This window comes from Squalius cephalus (genome assembly GCF_949319135.1).
Source record: "Squalius cephalus genome assembly, chromosome: 11".
NCBI lineage: Eukaryota > Metazoa > Chordata > Actinopteri > Cypriniformes > Leuciscidae > Squalius > Squalius cephalus.
The window spans coordinates 35,508,871-35,528,056 of record NC_137132.1 but is presented as its reverse complement, the minus strand read 5'-3'; the positions used below and the strand labels follow the sequence as shown (position 1 = coordinate 35,528,056).

Sequence of the window (19,186 nt, the reverse complement as noted above, 5' to 3'; positions counted from 1 at the left end):
ACACCTGACTCATTATTCTGAGCTTTCACTACAAACACTTGCATAGTATGGAGGAGTTCAGGTGGCATCTCTAAACAATGTAAGGTCATATTTACATATATGCAGTAAAATGAGGTTAGAAAAGTCTAAATGAAAACATGATAACTACTTAAACCAGTGCAGGCTCGTAGAAAACACTGAACTGTCATTTCATAAAGCCAATTATTTAAACCTTGTATATAAATCAGGATAAATTACAGTACTATAACTTCACTCTTGTGGTTTATTTTCCGAGGCCTGTGCCTGGAAATCATTACGAAGGCTAAGTGACTTTGACATGCAGTACAAGCGTATTCCTGTATGTTGGGTGAATGAAGACTCTTGGATTATGACTGTGAACGGTGAGGTAATATCACATAAACCCCCTGTTTTACTGAGCTGTCCCCTTTCTTTGACTGTCTGTTCCTTCTACATGAACCGCTCCACTAATGTCACTAAGATCCGCGTGTCAGCGCTGAACCTCTGAAATGCGAGCCGTCACTGTCACTCGTTTAACAAAAGGGCTGTTTTTCCACTCTCGAGTCCCCAAAAGCACTTGAGAGGAACTAAAAGAGGTGACAGGCCTCTGAAAGCAGGAGCACATGATTCTCATGTAGGAATAATGCATATTGTTTCTGCACTTCCACCCCACATGTTCTCCTGAGATTGAGTGGGTGGCCACTGAGAAAGACAATGTGAAATAAAGCAGATAATGAGACAAACAGCATTTCACTGGAATGAAGCTGTGCAATAATGAAATATCTGAACATGTCTTTCATCACTCTCTCCTCTCTCGGTTCACACAAAGACAGACTCTGACCCGGGCTTTCCATGTTAGCCTATTAGTTCCACTTCAGGTATGTGTGTGTGTGAAATGTGACACCCTCTATGTATGTGGTCTGCTGGCCTCACATCTGTTGCAGGAGTCTGTGCAGTTAATGCTGCTTTTACGCAGGGAATCAGTCAGCTTGTGTTTAGTATAAGCTCGCGTTCTGTTCTCTCTCTCCGGGAGCTGCAGAATAACACTCAGAAACTCAGCAGAGGAGCGACAGAACAAGCGGGACAGTCTCTAATTAGCTGTGACTGAAGGGCTTTATTTAAAGCACACAAATGGAGGACGCCGCTTCAGTTTTCATGCACTTTGACCTCTCCGCGCTTTAATGTCGGAAGATGTGGAGAATGTGGCAGATGTGTCAGAAACAGCTCAAATTTGTTTACCGATTAATAATTATGAATTTTTTTTTTTTTTTTTTTTGATGTTTTGGAAAGAAACCTCTTATGCTCAACCAAGGCTGCATTAATTTGATCAAAAATACAGTAAAACAGTGATAGTATGAAATATTATTAACTTAAAAGAGATGTTTATTATTTTAAAACATTTTAAAATGTCATTTATTCCTGTGATGGCAAAACCTAATTTTCTTTCGTCTTCAGTGTCACGTGTTGCTTTAGAAATCCTTCTAATATGCTGATTTGCTGCTCAATTATTATTGGTGCTGAATTTTTAATAACGGTTCTTCTTATTCTTATTAGTGCTGTAAGCAGTTTGTGCCGCTTACAACTGTACTCATTTTTGATAAAATAGAAAGTTCAAGATAAGAAATTATACATGTCTTCCCTGTCACTTTTGATCAATTGAATCTGTGCATAATAAGACTGGTAGTGTATATGTTTTCATGGAGTCGTCAATTACTTAAAGCTGACTCTCTCCATTATCCTTCACGAGGATACGTTCGTTATTAAGCCTGGAATGTTTGTCCACACATCAGCGAGTGTGTTTGTTAGGAAGCGGGCCTTAAACGCATGGCCTCGCGTGAGACTCGGGGCCCCTGAGGGCGAGGGACCCGAGGACGACTCAGAGGAGGGACCTCATTACAGGTCTGCCGGGGCCCCTCCACTATTGAGTGTGAGCAGCTTACGCCGGGATGATCTGTTTCACACACACTCGCCGAGTCCATCAACACACACACTCCCACACATGGACAGGAGGAGGGGGCAGCTTAGAGCGCTGGGGCAGGATTTAGAGATCTCAGGAGACCTCGCTGAAAAAGGAAAGCGAGGGAATAGAGAGAAAAAGCTGGAGAGAAGCGATTGGCGGGGGTACAGAGGAACAGAGGGCTTAAAGCATGGCAGGGCTCTCAGTTAGACGACATTACCATTCCAAAACCACCAACATCTGCTCGATCACAGACTCCGAGAGCGAGCGTGAGAGAGAGAGGGATGGGGGTGCAGGTCACCGGTCCTCGCTTGTTTATCACCACTAAACAATATAAGCTGATATGCTTCATTTTACAACATTACATTTGACGAAGAATGAAACACAGAGGGGCATGAAGTCACACAACTGCTGTGACATCACATTTACAAGCCAACAACTCCTGAGTTATCAATTACACATGATCTCACACATGCACGCGCTCAAACAAACATTCCCGGATACAACGTTACACACACAGAGAGAGAAATACACAAAGAACAATTAATGAAATACTGTCAACACTGAACAAAACAATTCTGCAAATCCTGGTTAATATATGAGAGAGGACCAGTCTAAGTCCTCTGAGCCAGCGGTTCTCAAGCGGGGGACGGGGCCCACCAGGGGGCCTCAGCAAACTTCCAACAGGACCACAGGGTGATTATTTTCATTCATATATTAGTATTTATACAATTCATATTCATGTTATTATATGCATTATTTCACTAAAATGCTTTAAAAAATGTTTTAAGTAAGTAGAAATTATGTTTGTTTCCCCCCCTCAACACCTATTGATTACTCTGAAGAACATACAGTTCTTGTAACTTTTGGAATAAAAAAAAAAAATGAATTGTGGTTAATTAATTTTACCAAGATCTGCACTTCCAGTCTCTGATAATAATATATTGTAGTTCTGTGCAACTTAATATTCAACGATCCCCAGTATAAATATAATATTAACATATATGAACTATACCTGTGTATATCCAGGTAATGTAGAAGAGGTAGAGGAAAGAGCAAAAAAAAAAAAAAAACCCACTCAGTACTTGCCATAAGGGATTATACACCGATATATTAGCAATCGTTTTTTTTCTTTTTTTAATTAAAAAGATTGCAAGTATCTTGGCATGTAATCCCTTTTGGATATATAACAACTGAATTACAATTACAAGTTTTATATTTATGTAATGACAGCATTAAGAATCAAGCGTAAGGTAAAGTTCGGCTATTATTGTGTCTTGCTGACTGTACATAAACATTTGTTATGTGAAAATGCTTATTCAGGGCAGTAGTAAATACAATACAATAGAAAAAAAAGCATGCAATCTCTTATTTTGTTAAAATTATTAACATCTTGTAGATTCTGCAAGGTGTATGCAAACTTATGACCACAACTGTATAACATTACATGGTTATTTGATATAAATATTATAAAAAAAGTGTGTCCTGAGATCTTGGGAGCATAACGTAGAAGTACTGATGTCAGACTATGTCTGCTGTCTGCATGGACATAGCTGACAGAACTCAAATGTCTTCTGAACAATGTTGCATTTGAATATTTGTATATGAATTTCGTCACTCAACCTGGAATTATTATGCTGCAAAAAACAAGCATTTGTGTAAATGTGTATTTCAGAGACATGCTGTTGTGTCAGTTTATGAGTTTAATGTTGTAATAATGTTGCAAAACACAACAGGGGTCATATTTGGGCTGACCAGAGACCAATCAATAACGATAACTCATATCCGTTCAGTGCGGATCCCAAGAAACGAACACATGCTGGAGAGAACTAGCATCTGTCAGCATATTTCCCATCACTCGCTTCACATGCTCTCTGCTCTTTTATTTGTATTTATGAGTGCTAGTGACGACTGCTTCTGTCACCTGTGTTCTCTTGTTTAACTTCAAATATCCTTGTATTCAGTTTTTGTTATGTGTTTTCAGTTGCCTATTCCTACTAGCAGCAGTGTGTGTGTGTGTGTGTGTGTGTGTGTGTGTGTGTGTGTGTGTGTGTGTGTGTGTGTGTTTGCAAGGACTGATGGGCGGGTGAGTGCTAGATGATGTATGGCATACCGTCCCTTTATATGTTTCCTGTACGACTGACAGTGTCAGTGGGTCACTGCATGTCCACACACACACACGCGCACGCACACGTACTCATGCACACACACACAGGGATCGCACTTTAAAAAGTAATAAGCATACGGTCACATCTGCTGCATAATCAAAGCCCACAAAAGAAAGCATACAGGGATGAAAGGATGAAACACAACATGTTGAGAGTGAGTTCTGGACTGAAAGACACACATGTGCTGCTGTTGAAATAGCTTAGGACTCCTTTTATCTTAAAAAGTATGTCGATTTAGCTTAGTCATGAGTATTCTCCACCCGCTCTGAGTCTCGAATGACCTCTTCACACAGAAAACTGCGACAGCAACAGGTCTATCCTTCTTCTTACTCATAACCTCATTGTGATCTAGCTAGTGACTTTCCTGCTTATATTTCTCACCCTTGACAAGATCTGGGGCCAATTCTGCAACTCAGCCTGAATGTAGGGTAAATGAGCACAGGAACAGTTTACACACTTCCACATATTTGAGCGTTGCACCATTAAATATAGTTGAAATGTAACCCTATGTATAAACTAAATATTTACTGAAGCCTCCAGCCAGGAAAAATGATAGATATAAAATGGCAGACCAACTGGATTATATCAATGAGCGCACGTTTCACACAGTTCAGTCCTTTACACCCGTTTTAAACCTCGATGACTCCAAGGACCCTCCGTCTTTAAAGGCCCTCACACTGGAGGTGAAGGTATTTCTGGTACTTCTGTCATAGTAACAGCTGCTTTTTTCTTTTCAAACTTTATTTATTTACACAAACTAGGAGTGGCAATATAATTAAAATAATTATGTAATGGTCTATAAGAACTAAAAGTTTTTCAGGACTCCCACTCTTTATAGGCAATGAATTTGATGACTTTTCCAGTCATTTTCCAGTCATGACGTGACTGTTCTGTTTCCAGGTCCAAGCCTCCACTTATTTCAAGTGAGAATACTATCAGAGAAATCGTTTATGAGCACTATAAAATCATAGCACACATAGCTTTAATAAACTCACAGTGTCCACTACAGTCTCTGGGCTCATGGCGTCCCGGACACCAGTGTTTTACAGATTCAGAAAAGATGAATCACTGTATGGCCAACTGAGATCTCAGTACGGAGGTTAAGATCCTGGTCTCACATCAGCATTACACCAGTGTACATTAGCACCGTTAGTTGTTTGCTTTTGGCATCTCATAGAATGTTTGGACCCGGAAATGTTGACGAGTGACATCAGACTTTACAGATTATGATCTAACTGAAAGGAGAAAAAAAACAATGCTTTCCAAGCTCACACTTGTTTAAACTGTCAGCCAAGCAATGGCTGAATGTGAATGGCTCTTTTATTTGGAAGGTGGGACTTCTTTTACCAGAGCCGCCATATTGGGACTTTCAATTCCTCCCATTCACTGCAAAACAAGTGTCCCGTCTCTGCTATATACTGTCTCTGGTCTCATAGACCCAAATGGTAAAAAGTTGAGAACTTTGGCACACATTAAAAGCTCAATGTCAATGTAAACCATGGTTAAATTTAGGGGTTTCTTAGGTTTCTGCTTACAACTTTTGAACCGTATGGTCAACAAATGTAATTCTCTGAATTCCTCATGTTGAGTCAAAAGCAACGGTTTTAATTTCTGCTGACTAGAATTTACAGCATTTTGAATTTATAATATAATATAATATAATATAATATAATATAATATAATATAATGTAATGTAATGTAATGTAATGTAATGTAATGTAATACATTTATTTACTATCCAGTTAAAGGCAGCAAACTGATGGATTACACATGCATGCATTTAGTTGACAATTGTATTATAAGGTGCAATATTGTGTTGGCATATTTTGCATACTGTTTACTGCACAGTATGTACAGTACACTGGCTACTCTTTTCCTACATGTACTGCAGTATGTGGAGCAGAACACTCATTTTTCAAATTATAGTACGCCTACACTGAACTGTTATCATGGTTTTACGTGTTTAATTCAGAGACTATCGCCTAGTTCTCACGGCAGTTCAATTAAATAGTTAGTCAAGAAAAAGATGTTTGCACTTGCCGTTTTCGGTTCATTTACACTAGAAATGGAAGTTCAGACACACTGAATTGAGCTGTATGCTGCACATTTGAACAAATGCAGTATGTGATTCAGGTAATAACTGGCCACGTGAGCAGAGAACAGAGAGTAATGGACAGGTACCTGCAGCTTGAAGCACCAGCTGGAGTCGAGCTTTGGCCTGTTCTGCAGGCGTCTGGAAAACACAGAGGATGTCATTATGAAATTGAGGAAATAAGATAATAAAACACAACTCCAACCTTGATAGTCAAACAGTACACAGAACCAACATGAGCAGTTAAGAAGGCAGCTTCAGTGGCAGGGCTAAAAAAAGAATCATTTCCTCAAGATCACATCTTCAGTCATGTACAAATGACAATAAATCCCAGCAGATCGTGTGTGTGTGTGTGTAAACATGCGCACGAGGGCTAAACAGGTTGAGATTTCGCAGTGGCTCTGGAAGAGGCTCGGATATAATTCCAATACCTCCACTATTAGATTCCACCCTCTTAATTGTCAAGAAAGAAGAATGATGAGGGAAGGAAGTTATAAAGGGCTATAGATTGCTCTCGAACGCGGGAAAGCCTGGTGTGTGTTGGTGTTATGAAGGTGTGTAGGATTACAGAGAAATTAAATGCTAATAGGATGAAATTTAAATGTGGATCCTGCAAGGCTCACCGTAGCTCATCGGAGAATGTGGGTGTCGCTGACAGCACTAACGCACATTATTCAGCATAAATTTGATTTATCAAACTGTAAAGGTGTCACTTTCTAAAAATGTCATTTGGGGTGATGACAGGGAAATATAATGACCCGCTTTAATGTAAAACTGTCACTCCACTGTGTCTTAGATGACAAACACATCAAGCTCTGCTTGGAAATCTGCTTGTTTTTGACACCTCGCTTTCGATAACTTTTAAAAAAACACGGGCTCCTCTTCTCTGTGGTATTTTGAGCATGCTCCTCTTACTCGTTTTTTCCCTCCCTCCTTTATATTGTTATCAGAAGCATATCAGACTGTTTCAGGGCATCAATCAAGCAGACAGAAATAAAGGAAGGATTATTGAATGTTCAGATAAACCCCCTCTCTCCTCCCATTCAAACCCATCTTCTATTCTCTCAGCCATTACAATAACATCCAGTCATGCCGCAATAACCAGGCGGAAGAACAGACGGATCACACCACTTAAATAGAGGGATAATAGCTGGCAGCGCAATCATCTTAGTTACAGTTTATTATGAAATTTATACCATTGCATTTGCATTTGTTTAAAGTGACCCTGAGGCAAGTGTCCGGTGATATTACACCACCAAGTGTTTAGACAAGGGAGAAAAAAGAAAAAAAAAAGAAAACACATAAAGGAGGGCTGGGGGGACGAGCATCAATATGAAGAAAAATATAATTAGTTTCAAAGGATGACAAATGAGTGGCGGATTAATAATTAGATAAGTTTGTCAAATTATGAGACAGGCCTCATTCTGGCAAACGCTGAGCAATAAGAGAGAGAGCTGATAAAATTTGACACAGATATGATACAAATAAGCTACAAAACACTGTTTGACGCCCACATCTGGAATACTATCCAATCTAGTTATAACCCACAGTGCGGCATCCTAACTAACAGAACTGACCGGTTAATGATCATGATAAGAACAACCTGCAGGAAAGAGAAATTATACAGGTAAAAATGGTCGAAAAGCTTTAAGCATGTAGAAAAGCAGCCCTCAGAATATCACTGATGTTTCGAGAATCTCTCGCTGACTAGAATCAACTTTATATTAGAGGCTCTGCGCTCACTTTCTTAACAGTCCAGCCAAAATAGAAGAGATAGCTCTCCAAAAATGAAAATTAATCATCCTCTTGTTATTTAAAATCAATATTTCTTTCTACTACAATGTTGGGACCCATTGAATTTCACTGTATGAAAAAAGGACACTGAAGAAAAAAGGTCATACAGGAGGTGAGAAGGAAAGTTTAGAACAAAAGGATGTGTACTATCCCTTTAACAGTGTCACATGATCTTTCAGATATCACTCTAATATGCTGATTTGCTGCTCAAGAAACATTTCTGATTATCATCCATGTTGAAACTGTTGGGACATGTAAGATTTTGAACATAATAAATCATTTTTATTCAGCAAGGAGTCATTAAATTGATCAAAAGTGACAGTAAAGACATTTATAATGTCACAAAAAGAATCTATTTCAAATAAATAGGGTTCTTCTGAACTTTCTACTCATTAAAGAATCCTGAAAAATATATCACATTTTACACAAAAATATTAAGCAGCAAAAATGTTTTCCTGCTGTACATTGATAATAACTCATATTAGAATGATTTGTGAAGGATCATGTGACACTGAAGACTGGAGTAATCTTAATTATTCCAAACTAGGATCGGTAGTGCATACAGTTTAAATGAAAATAAATCAACAATATTGATCAAGTGATATAAATAAATGTGATATAGGCTGATATCCCGGTCACCAACACATTATGCAGCCATACTCATACGCAAATGTATTTGAGCTCCAAGCTCGAGAAATGATGAGTCCAGGCTTCATGGGTTTTAGAGTCCCACTGATCCCACGGTCCTGGAGCCGTCTCTATCTCCCCACACACACACACACACACACGCACACACGCACACACACACACACTGAGCCAAACCAATTATCTCAATTACTGCACCCACAGCTCCACGTTCACGCTGCTCAGCGGCCTCTGTCTAGATTTCTGCTGTCCATCCACACCGGGATAGCAGGGGGAACGCTCACACTTCAGCAGTTGTTCAGACAAAACATTAGCAGTATGACATTTTTGTTTACTCCCTTTTGTTTTCCGAAGGACGGGGGCTGGAGAATCTTAATTTGCTGCACTGGGATTCTGTTTTCCATGAATCTCGAGTACTGATATTTGCATTTGTTCCCTGTTTTCATTTCCATAAAATTTCGAACAGTCAACGTTTAGACATCACAAGAAGCAATCGGTCTCCAATACTACTACGAATGCCGAACACTTCTGTGTCCTTGAGTAAAACATATCAAAAAACTGAGTAACAACATATATATATTGGATCATCACTGTAATGGATTACTCCCCCAAACACCCTGTACAGTAGAAACAAACCTTTTACATCCTTATGAACAATCAAGGAGGCATGGAGGAAAACAAGCCATGAGAGTCAAATTAAAATCTGACGTCAAATTAAAGCTGTTTTTTTTTTTTTTTACTTTCTATTCTTCAAAGAATCTTAAAAAAAAAAAAAAAAAAAAAAAGTATGACAGGTTCCACAAAAATATGAAGCAGCAAAACTGTTTTCAAAACTGATAATAATCAGAAATGATTTCTGAAGGATCATGTGACACTGAAGACTGGAGTAATGATGCTGAAAACTCAGCTTTGATCATAGGAATAAATTACATCTCACAATATATTCACATAGAAAACAGTTATTTAAAATTGTAATAATATTTTACAATATTGCTGTTTTACAGTATATTTGATGCCTTGGTGAGCAGAAGAGACTTCTTTTAAAAAAAACCAAAAAAAAAAAACATCTTACGACCCCAAACTTCTGAACGGCAATATATATCTAGTTTATTCCATTACTCATTACTGTACTCATCTCATCTCATCTGACTTCTTCATCCTCATTGATAGTCATTTTTCATTTGTTATTTCCAACCTCTGCCCCATTCCTTAACCCAAAAATAAATAAATAAATAAAGACTGCAGCATTACGTTACAGGATCCCCCTAGAAAATGCAATATTCCGTTTTTAATATCCAGGTCTATAAGATCAGGGTAGAGATGGGCTCCAGTGCAATATGTTTATTTATATATTTATAACAAATACTGCATATCAGGAGTTCTGGGCCGGGCGTCTATAAAATATAATGTTGTGTATGGATATCTTTTTTAAATATAATTTCAATATGAAATCGGAGGCCTTTTTTACAATATGCCATACTTCAGGACGGCGCTAACAGCATTTAGGAAAGCAGAGGCTGTTCATCTTTGTGTCTACAGTAGGCACTGCGCTGCATAATAATAAGCTTTCCTGCCCCAAAATGTTATTTAGCCGCCTGACGCTCATTTCTCAAACTTCACCACTTTTACAATTTTCCCAAACTTTTATTTCCTTGATTATTGCCAACAAGATTTCATTACGTATTTAGAATGTAAACAAGCGTGAGTGATGACAGAGGTTTAACCGCCGCGGTCCTCGCCTTCAAACACACAATTCACAGACCCCCCCCCCCCCCCCCCCCAAACACACACACACACACGCACGCACACGCGAGCTGGGCCAAAATGAAAGGCAATTGTATTAATAGACTTTTTTTGACATGCACGTGTGTGTGTGTGTGTGTGTGTGTGTGTGTGTTACAGCCAGAGAAGGCTGGGCGTTGGGCTCACACTCAACTCACATAAATCATGTAGAAGAAAAATGAACAAATGTGGCGGCTAACTCATCTCCTCACCATCCGGAGAAAATGAAATTCACTGGAATACCTATCAAAACTGCAATCATCAGGAGATAAAATCGCCTTTGCTCTATCTGCACTTTCCGATTTAATTTCCTTTATGCCCTTGACATTCAGAGATACCATTTAGATAATATGTATACAGTAAGGGACCAGTTCGCCCACCGTGATATACATATATATATATATATATATATAAATATCTCACGCTAAATTCAACAGCATCATTTGGAAATGGATATGCAATATTTCTTTGTTGTTGTTGTTGTTTTTGTTCCTCTACTCCTGTTGCGAGATCTATGCAAAGAGCACAGGATCTTAAGAGAGAAACAGATAAAGCAGCGGGATATGAAAGCTGCGCTCGTCCCCTCTATCAGTATGACATGCAATTATGTTTGGGCAGGCGTCGGGTTAAAGGTCAGCCTGATGACTCCATCATTTAGCAAAGCAGCTTATTTCACAAATGGAGGAAGACGGAGGCCCGTGGCAGACTCCCAGACACCTCCAATCTGATGAAATCATTAGTGTAATAAGCATGTAAATCTGCTAGCAAATTATCCTCGCGCAGCTCCTCGGCTTTCATTTAGCTGACACTTGCTGAGGTGTTGTCAGATCACCTCTTTATCCCACAATCAAATTACTGGCAAACACGGGAGCGAGGGAGTGAGACGGATCACGGGTGCTGGACGCTGCAGACTCTCTGACACTCTATTGATTTCTCAAGCCCTGATCTTCCCTCGTTCTGTGAGAGAGAGACAGGTGCTTTTGATGATGTTATGGGATAAATCTATTATTAAGCACCAGAAGATCTGGCAGAGCCAAAACAGAGCTGTTTCTCGCAATCGCTTGTCCTAATGTGAACCATAAATAATTCATTAAATATAAACAAGGCCTCAAAGGCGAAAACCCAAGGGGCAAATCATTTTAAAATATCATTTCTTCGTTTTTAAAGCGGATGGACATGAGATTAAGGAAGTTAAGACTGGTTAGAAATGAGCCAATACGGCACACACTACCAACCATCACAAGGCACGGTGGATACGTCAATGAATGCAGAAAGTCACTTTTTTACTGTGATTATTTAGCCGTCTAGCTAGATTCAGGCCTCTCTAAGACAGGAAAATGCTAGAAGAGAGATAGAGGAACAACTGAGCAATAAAAAACAGAAAAACAAATAAACAGCCTTAGTTTTCCCACAAAAAGCTAATAAGCACAACCATTAAAAGTCCCACAGAGAAACAAGGTTAAATGAAATCTGCCATCTGAACACAACAGTGTTCCCCATTCAGCAAAATTACGAAGATCTTCTTGAATATGTTGTATGAATAGAGTTAAGTTTCAGTAACTGGTATTTTTGGAGCTAATGGTAAGCATCACAAGATTAGAAGCAGCTACGGAAAGTTTTACCAAGTTGCCTCCATCTAGACTTTGTAAAGTTTGCCATCTTTTAACATTGGTAGATCTGAAGCTTGTAAATGCGGGGCTGTTTATGGCTCATGTTTACTGGGTAAATGCGTATGGCTTTAGGGGAGGTGTATACTTACTGCTCGTCGGCACAAATCTTAATAAAATATTGCGGCACCTGGTGTCTGACGAGCAGGATGCAATCCACAAGCTTTTATAGAGGCAACAATAAATTCTCAGGGACAATATTCACATATTCAAATTTTTCAGGAAAACCTACAACTGAACACTGGTAGACTCTACCAGTCTCTACCAGCATCTGCAAGTTTTACAAAACACAACTAGCACGGTTTAACTAATAACTGGTACATTTTAATTTCAACATTTCTCCATTTTCTTTAGTATCTGTCTACTAACACTGACATTGTACACGTCTCAGATTCAGTGCAGATGCCATTTTAAACGCCTGTATTTTGTTGAGGCTCATTTCAAAGCTAGCGTTTTATGTTTTTTTTTTTTTTTTTTTTAAATACACAGAACTTTTGTAAACACAAATTATTATATTAGGAAATAAAATGGAGCAGGACTGCATGCAACTTCCTTTATGTGACGAAGCCCATGGGTCAACAAAATAAAATGTAACATTTAAGTGGTCATAAAAAAGATGGGTACAGTGAAAATCTTGCAAATACCACCAATCTTTAATCAGCCCTTTAAAATTTAGTCAAACACACTTGCGGTTTGACAAAGACTGTCCCAAAATGATTTGGCTCATTCAACTGTAATAAGCAAAATACAGTTCATGGTACCATAAAACAAAATAATGATACAGTAAAAAAAAAGTTCAGAATATTGATTCATCCAGGCCATTTGGAGTCCAATTAGATTTATCAGTGCTTTGATGGGAACAAAACTGTAATTTAATTCTGTAAAGCCTAAAAAAATACTTTTTTAAGGCATACACACATACTGTGATGATAACGAAATTCCTATCACGCACGCTGTACACATACCCTAGTGTATGTCAATAAACCCAAATCTACTTTTTAGCTTTAGTGCCCCCGCCAAAACTACAGTAGCTGCATTAAAGCACATTTTCTCAATGAAAAGTATCGAGACATTTTTTTGCTAATGATAAAAAAAAAAGATTGTATCAATGAATGTATCATTTCTAACAGCTGTATCAGTAAACATTCAGTGCTAAACCTTTCCTCACAAAAACAACAACAAAAAAAACATTTAATGGAAATGCAGTTAAAAATAATAACACAAAAGAGAACTTTTATATGGATTGTGCGCTTGTGAGAGTACACAGGCTTTTTAATTGTCATTTAAACCTATTGTTGAAAGAATTGAAAAAAGTTGAAGTCTCAGAATGAACTTTGATAGTGTCTCTAGTCTCTAGGCTTGGGAGACCCTTTTCAAACAGACATATTTATTCAAGAGGGTTATGCATGTAATCTTCTTTTCAATAATTCACTGTGCCTTTTATACAGCTGTAGATCAATGCAGATGCGCTCATAAACTCTCCTCCCCTTTCACTCTCTCCTCTGTCAAATCAGTCCGGCACAATCTTTCCTTTCATCCTCTGTTCCCTCTACATCTGTCCATCGGTCTTCCCAAATGAAGACAAGTTAATTACACATTAACCTGTGACGCACAGTCAAAAATCAGTAAAAATGGTTCATTCTCTGGAAATGGTGCCATTGGTCATTAACAGGATACTGAACCAAGTCATGTTATTTAGAAAGATATGACTCTATAGTGTGTAATTCAAAAACTAAAATGATAACAATGGCAATAATAATTAATAATTGTTTTAAAGCATCCTTGTTACATGTCTTCATATCTTACAGAATTATTACAGCCTCATGTTCCTGCCCGTACACTTAGATCGAGTTCTGAGAATTGGCTTTTACTAACCAAGCTCAAACTATCAACTGTTGGTGGAAGAGCGTTCAGCATTTCAGTTTCTAAGCTTTGGAACAAGCGGCCCCTATTATGCTTTTTTTTTAAATATTCCTCAACCTGTAAGTATGAATAATTATTGATGTATACAGTATATTTTCTTCCGGGTGTTCAAAATACATAGTTTTATGTATTATATTGTGTGTAGGTCTAAAATAGGGTACAATTTTTAACTAGCAGATATCACCATGAAACTTTCCCAGTTGATTACCTACATTAAGATGAGAAAAAAATGTATAAATTACAAGTTTTCTGTAATTTAATGTTTAAATATGCAAATTAGGCAATATTTAATTAAATATGCGCTAATTTGAATATATTTTAAAAAACGAAATCTGAGTATTGGATAAAGCCAGGTTAAAAATTATGTTTTCATTGTTCACATATTAGATGGGGAAAAAAATAACAGGGATTTATAGATATCTACTTTTGTTATCCTGTAAATCAGAATATACTGTCAATAGCCTTAAAAAAATTATTTTCGCCATGTTTTTATATAAAAATGTTATATAAATCATGCTAGGAATAATATATTTACAAATCCCTCGGTAAATGTCTTCATAATATAACTAGGTACAAGACTGGAAAGTTTGGTGTATATCGGTGCTACTGAAGTGCAGATTTCGGACTTGGAGTATGAGAGAAAAGTCATTTTGAGAAAACGGGCTTTAAAGATTTATCGTCAGCCAATGAGATTGCGCATTCAGCCCTTTTACTTTCACGATTGGTTGCTGATAAAAAGGAAATGACCATATTTGGATCCGACAGAATTGTACAGGAGAGAGAGAGCTTTCCAACGGTATATGTGATGACAGGGAGCAGACAGCGATCGCGGAGCAGCGGGAGGATTTACAACGCCAACTTTTGTTGAATTTATGAGAAATCTACAGACACAAACAGACAAAGTGTAGTAAAATAAAGACCTAAATGTGTATTTCAGACTTTTTTTCACCACAAGTCTGAAAGAAGACATGTTATTGAAGACAAATATCAAAAAATCTCAAAATTGACCAGTAAAAAAAAAAAAAAAACGATGTTTTTGCCTGCCGTGTCTCACCTTAAAGAAAGATAAAGGATGGAGCAAGATTTGTTTTGCAAACTTTAATGTTACATCAGTCATTCACGTTAGTGCTCGGCTAACATATACGTTGTTATTGATACAGTTAATGATACAGTTTCCACATGTGCACCGCAATAAAAATATACACATGGGTTTATTGATGGACATACTCTTGTTAATGCTGATGGTGAGGAATTACAGTTGAAAAATCTCATAATGTTCCTCAAACTGAGTAGCGCATCACTGAGAAACATCCCGCTCGAGTCGTCCTTGCGATGAAGGTTCGGGTTGAATAACTAGTTCTTCCAATGTTTCGTCATCGGACTCGCGCTCACATTGAAATGGTAAAATCAATTTTATCGTTAATGTCTTTACAGTGTGAACAATCGCTGAGGATTGAGGAAGCCTCCAGAGCTGAAGTTCAGTTATGGTAATGGGTGTTTAACTTCAGACAGGCGCTATGTGGGACCAATCACAACAGACTGGGTCATCTGGCCAATCAGAGCAGAGCAGCTCTCGGAAAGGAGGGATTTAGAGAGACTGATTCATCCATCGAGTCGTTTGAGAATCATTGAAAAATGTGGTGATGTGCGATGTATATATTGAGAAAATAAAACAGTTTTTTGACCTTTGATGCATGTAAACCTGTTGTAGGAGACTCCACAACAACATTAGGAGACTTTAAAATAGCTTAATAGAGGCACTTTAAGAGTGAACTCAAAACTAATTTATTTACAATACGTTTTGTTAACTGATTGTTTACTTTCATTGTCAGGTCCATACTTACTTCGGTTATTGTCTTGAATGTTCTATGATCACCGTCTGACTGCATGTTCACTTTGTTGTTCCCTGACTGTACATTTTAATTATTGGTGTAATTTGCCAATATTATGTAAAGTGTCCTTTGGTTCTTGAAAGGGGATTATATAAAAACATTATTTTTATTATGTACTTACTGTAGTAATAACAGTAAATTATGCATAATTACAAGCAACTAACCCTAACCGTGATTATATAGTAAGGACATAACAAGGGTGCTGTAACAAGGGCACCTTAAAATAAAGTGTAACCTAATCATTTAATAAAATATTGACTGTGAATTATGTTGTGTGGAACAAAGACTTACCACTAGCTTAAACATTTTGACTATTTTAACAGCGGGCACAAAACATGTTTTGAAGGAGAAATGTTGTGGATTATTAATATTATTTTGCAATTATAATGTGACTGATAACAAGATACACCAAACATAGCAGAATGTACTCTTATCAATTCACATTATGATGTGGTTTAAGTGAATTAGCATTTCAGCTTTGGGCATAGTACTAGTGACGGTAAAAATAATTTTTCTTTCTATATTTTCTGTTTCTTTTTTGTCTATCCAAATCATGGGTAATAACTGGCCAATGAAAAACACATCTACCAACAGCACAGCAGCTCCAGACAAACAATGACACTCAAAACCAGTGTTACTCACGTATGAAGCAGAATCAAAAGCACTCTCGCGACTGTTTTCAGGTTTTCCCGCTCAGGTCTCTTCAGCACTAGAAAGCTTTTCTAATATTAACGCGGGTCCTAAAGCTCTTTCTTGATCATACCCTTCTTTTTCCAGTGATATTCCTCTTAGCTTTTGTGATGTCTCTCAGCCATCTCTCTTTCTACAGTCTTTCTTCAAAACTCCCTCTTGCTCGTTCTCTCTCCTCCCCCATCATGAGTGGACACGCCTCCTACTGCTGATTGGCTCACTCTCCTCCCCCATCATGATTGGACACACCCACTACTGCTGATTGGCTCACTCTCCTCCCCCATCATGAGTGGACACGCCTACTACTGCTGATTGGCTCACTCTCCTCCCCCATCATGAGTGGACACGCCTACTACTGCTGATTGGCTCACTCTCCTCCCCCATCATGAGTGGACACGCCTACTACTGATGATTGGCTCACTCTCCTCCCCCATCATGAGTGGACACGCCTACTACTGCTGATTGGCTCACTCTCCTCCCCCATCATGAGTGGACACGCCTACTACTGATGATTGGCTCACTCTCCTCCTCCATCATGAGTGGACACGCCCCCTACTGCTGATTGGCTCACTCTCTCTCTCCTCCCCCATCATGAGTGGACACGCTCCTTACTGCTGATTGGCTCACTCTCCTCCCCCATCATGAGTGGACACGCCTCCTACTGATGATTGGCTCACTCTCCTCCCCCATCATGAGTGGACACGCCCCCTACTGCTGATTTTCTCACTCTCTCTCTCCTCCCCCATCATGAGTGGACACGCTCCTTACTGCTGATTGGCTACAAGTTTATTGTGGTGTCCGATCCACTTTCAACATCATTTCTCAGAAATCGCTAACTGCACCTTTAATAGTGAAGAGGACACAGTATCTATGGTCGTCCACAAAATTATAGGTCAGGCTACACTAGCCGCCCCATGCACCACATGACACTGATGATGTCCCATACAAACACTAATGCCTGTGCTTAGGAACAGGACCAACAGTGAGACATCTTGAGAAGGAATGAGCGGGAATATGTGACAAAGATTTGATTTTAGAATATAAGCATGATAATTGATAAGGAGTAAGGTCAGGTGTGTAGAGTGACCCTTAAAGGGCCAGGCGTGCGTTTAATATTCAGGGTGTGGAGCTCAGGGAGGTGAGTGTACATTCAGAGAGTCAGGACCCCGCTGTGACCTCTCTCCATTATTCATCCCTTAGAAAAAAAAAATAGAAATGGAAACTCAATTCCACCCAGGAGGAGAAAAGCATCCCTTTAACTCCAGTGCATGGCACTCTGACCCTGTATTAGAAAGGCTGCAGAAAACCCAGGAAATGTTGGACGTTACATTTTTAAACCCTCCCCAGGGCTCATTTTAAGGGCCAACAGCACGCCCTACATCCAGAGAGAGGGAGGCAGGACGGTAGAAGTGGGAAGGCACTGTGATCTCTCCAGATGTGTTCAGACGTAATGTGTGCTTGACATGAGTGTGTGAACTGTTACAGACTGAACTGTACATTCAACTGAAAATTCAACAGCTTGAGGATACAAATCAAAGGATGCACACTCTACTGGTGAATTTGTGTTTCCTTTTTCTGAACTGCCCAACTAACTCAGTTCAGGTGGGGAACTAACAAGCAACACCTTCTAGTAAAAAAGACAAAAGCAAAAATTAAAGAGGAAATGTAAAAAATGGAAAGGGACAAATGAAAGAGTAGAAGTAATGAAAACCCAGGCATTCGTGTGGGAGTCGGAGAAAGACCTCTCCGGTATTTCAAGGCAATTGCTGAACATTCATTTTGGATGCAGATATCAACGTTTCAGGAAACACTGAAGGGAGAAAGAAGCACAACTTACCAGATGTTCTAATCCAGCTTTGATGTTTCCAGTTTCCCTGCAACAGAAGAACAAATTTGTTTCAATGTAAATAACGCAAAGACACCAAGCATCTCATCACCCTGTGCTCCCACTCACTCCTCCACCTCTCACGGTTCGCCCATAATCGCTGTTTTTAAAGGTGTACTGTATTTACCCAGTTCCATGAGGGAAAGAGATTTCAAAAGGGCTCTTATACTTCTTTTAAAATGATGACACAATACAAGTGAAAAGAGTTAGAGTGGAAATCAAAAAAATTACAGCGGTTAAAGACAGCTGGGTCTTCATGGGAATAATGATGCTCACAGATGCTGTGTGGGTGTGTGTTTACATTAAATAACCATTCATTGTGTCTCAATTCATTTATATACATGCTCAAAGTATGGAACAGTAATACATTGCAGGATTCATGCAGAGTGTTGCGGAATCTGTTTACCTGACAAAAAAGGTAAACAATTATTTATTTTTTTTATGCATGTTTTTGGCATTAATATGCCTTTACAATGGAAGGACTAAACAGTCAGTTATTTTCAATTAACTCAAAAATGTTCTCATGTCTCAAGAGCTGACAGAAAATACTGGACATATCCTATTTAGTCTTCTGTGTGCTAAAACTCTGCTTTACTGTACATTATCAGTGACTACAGTTTAATTGTCCATCATGTTTGTTTATGCTTTGACAACAGTAACACCCAGGGCCTGAAATTAACACCCGACCACACGC

The 19,186-nt window shown here is 38.7% G+C and overlaps 1 protein-coding gene across 2 annotated transcripts in view; it reads right to left on the bottom strand.

Moving 5' to 3' along the window:
* rsrc1 (arginine/serine-rich coiled-coil 1) overlaps nt 1-19,186 on the bottom strand; it is a 140,686-nt gene that overhangs the window by 47,997 nt on the left and 73,503 nt on the right. For both annotated transcript variants that reach the window (XM_079886180.1, XM_079886181.1), the window contains exons 5-6: nt 18,445-18,481; nt 6,304-6,355 (exon numbers count right to left, since the gene is read on the bottom strand). In XM_079886180.1, coding sequence (XP_079742306.1) covers nt 6,304-6,355; nt 18,445-18,481 — 89 coding nt within the window. The remainder of the gene's footprint in view (nt 1-6,303; nt 6,356-18,444; nt 18,482-19,186) is intronic.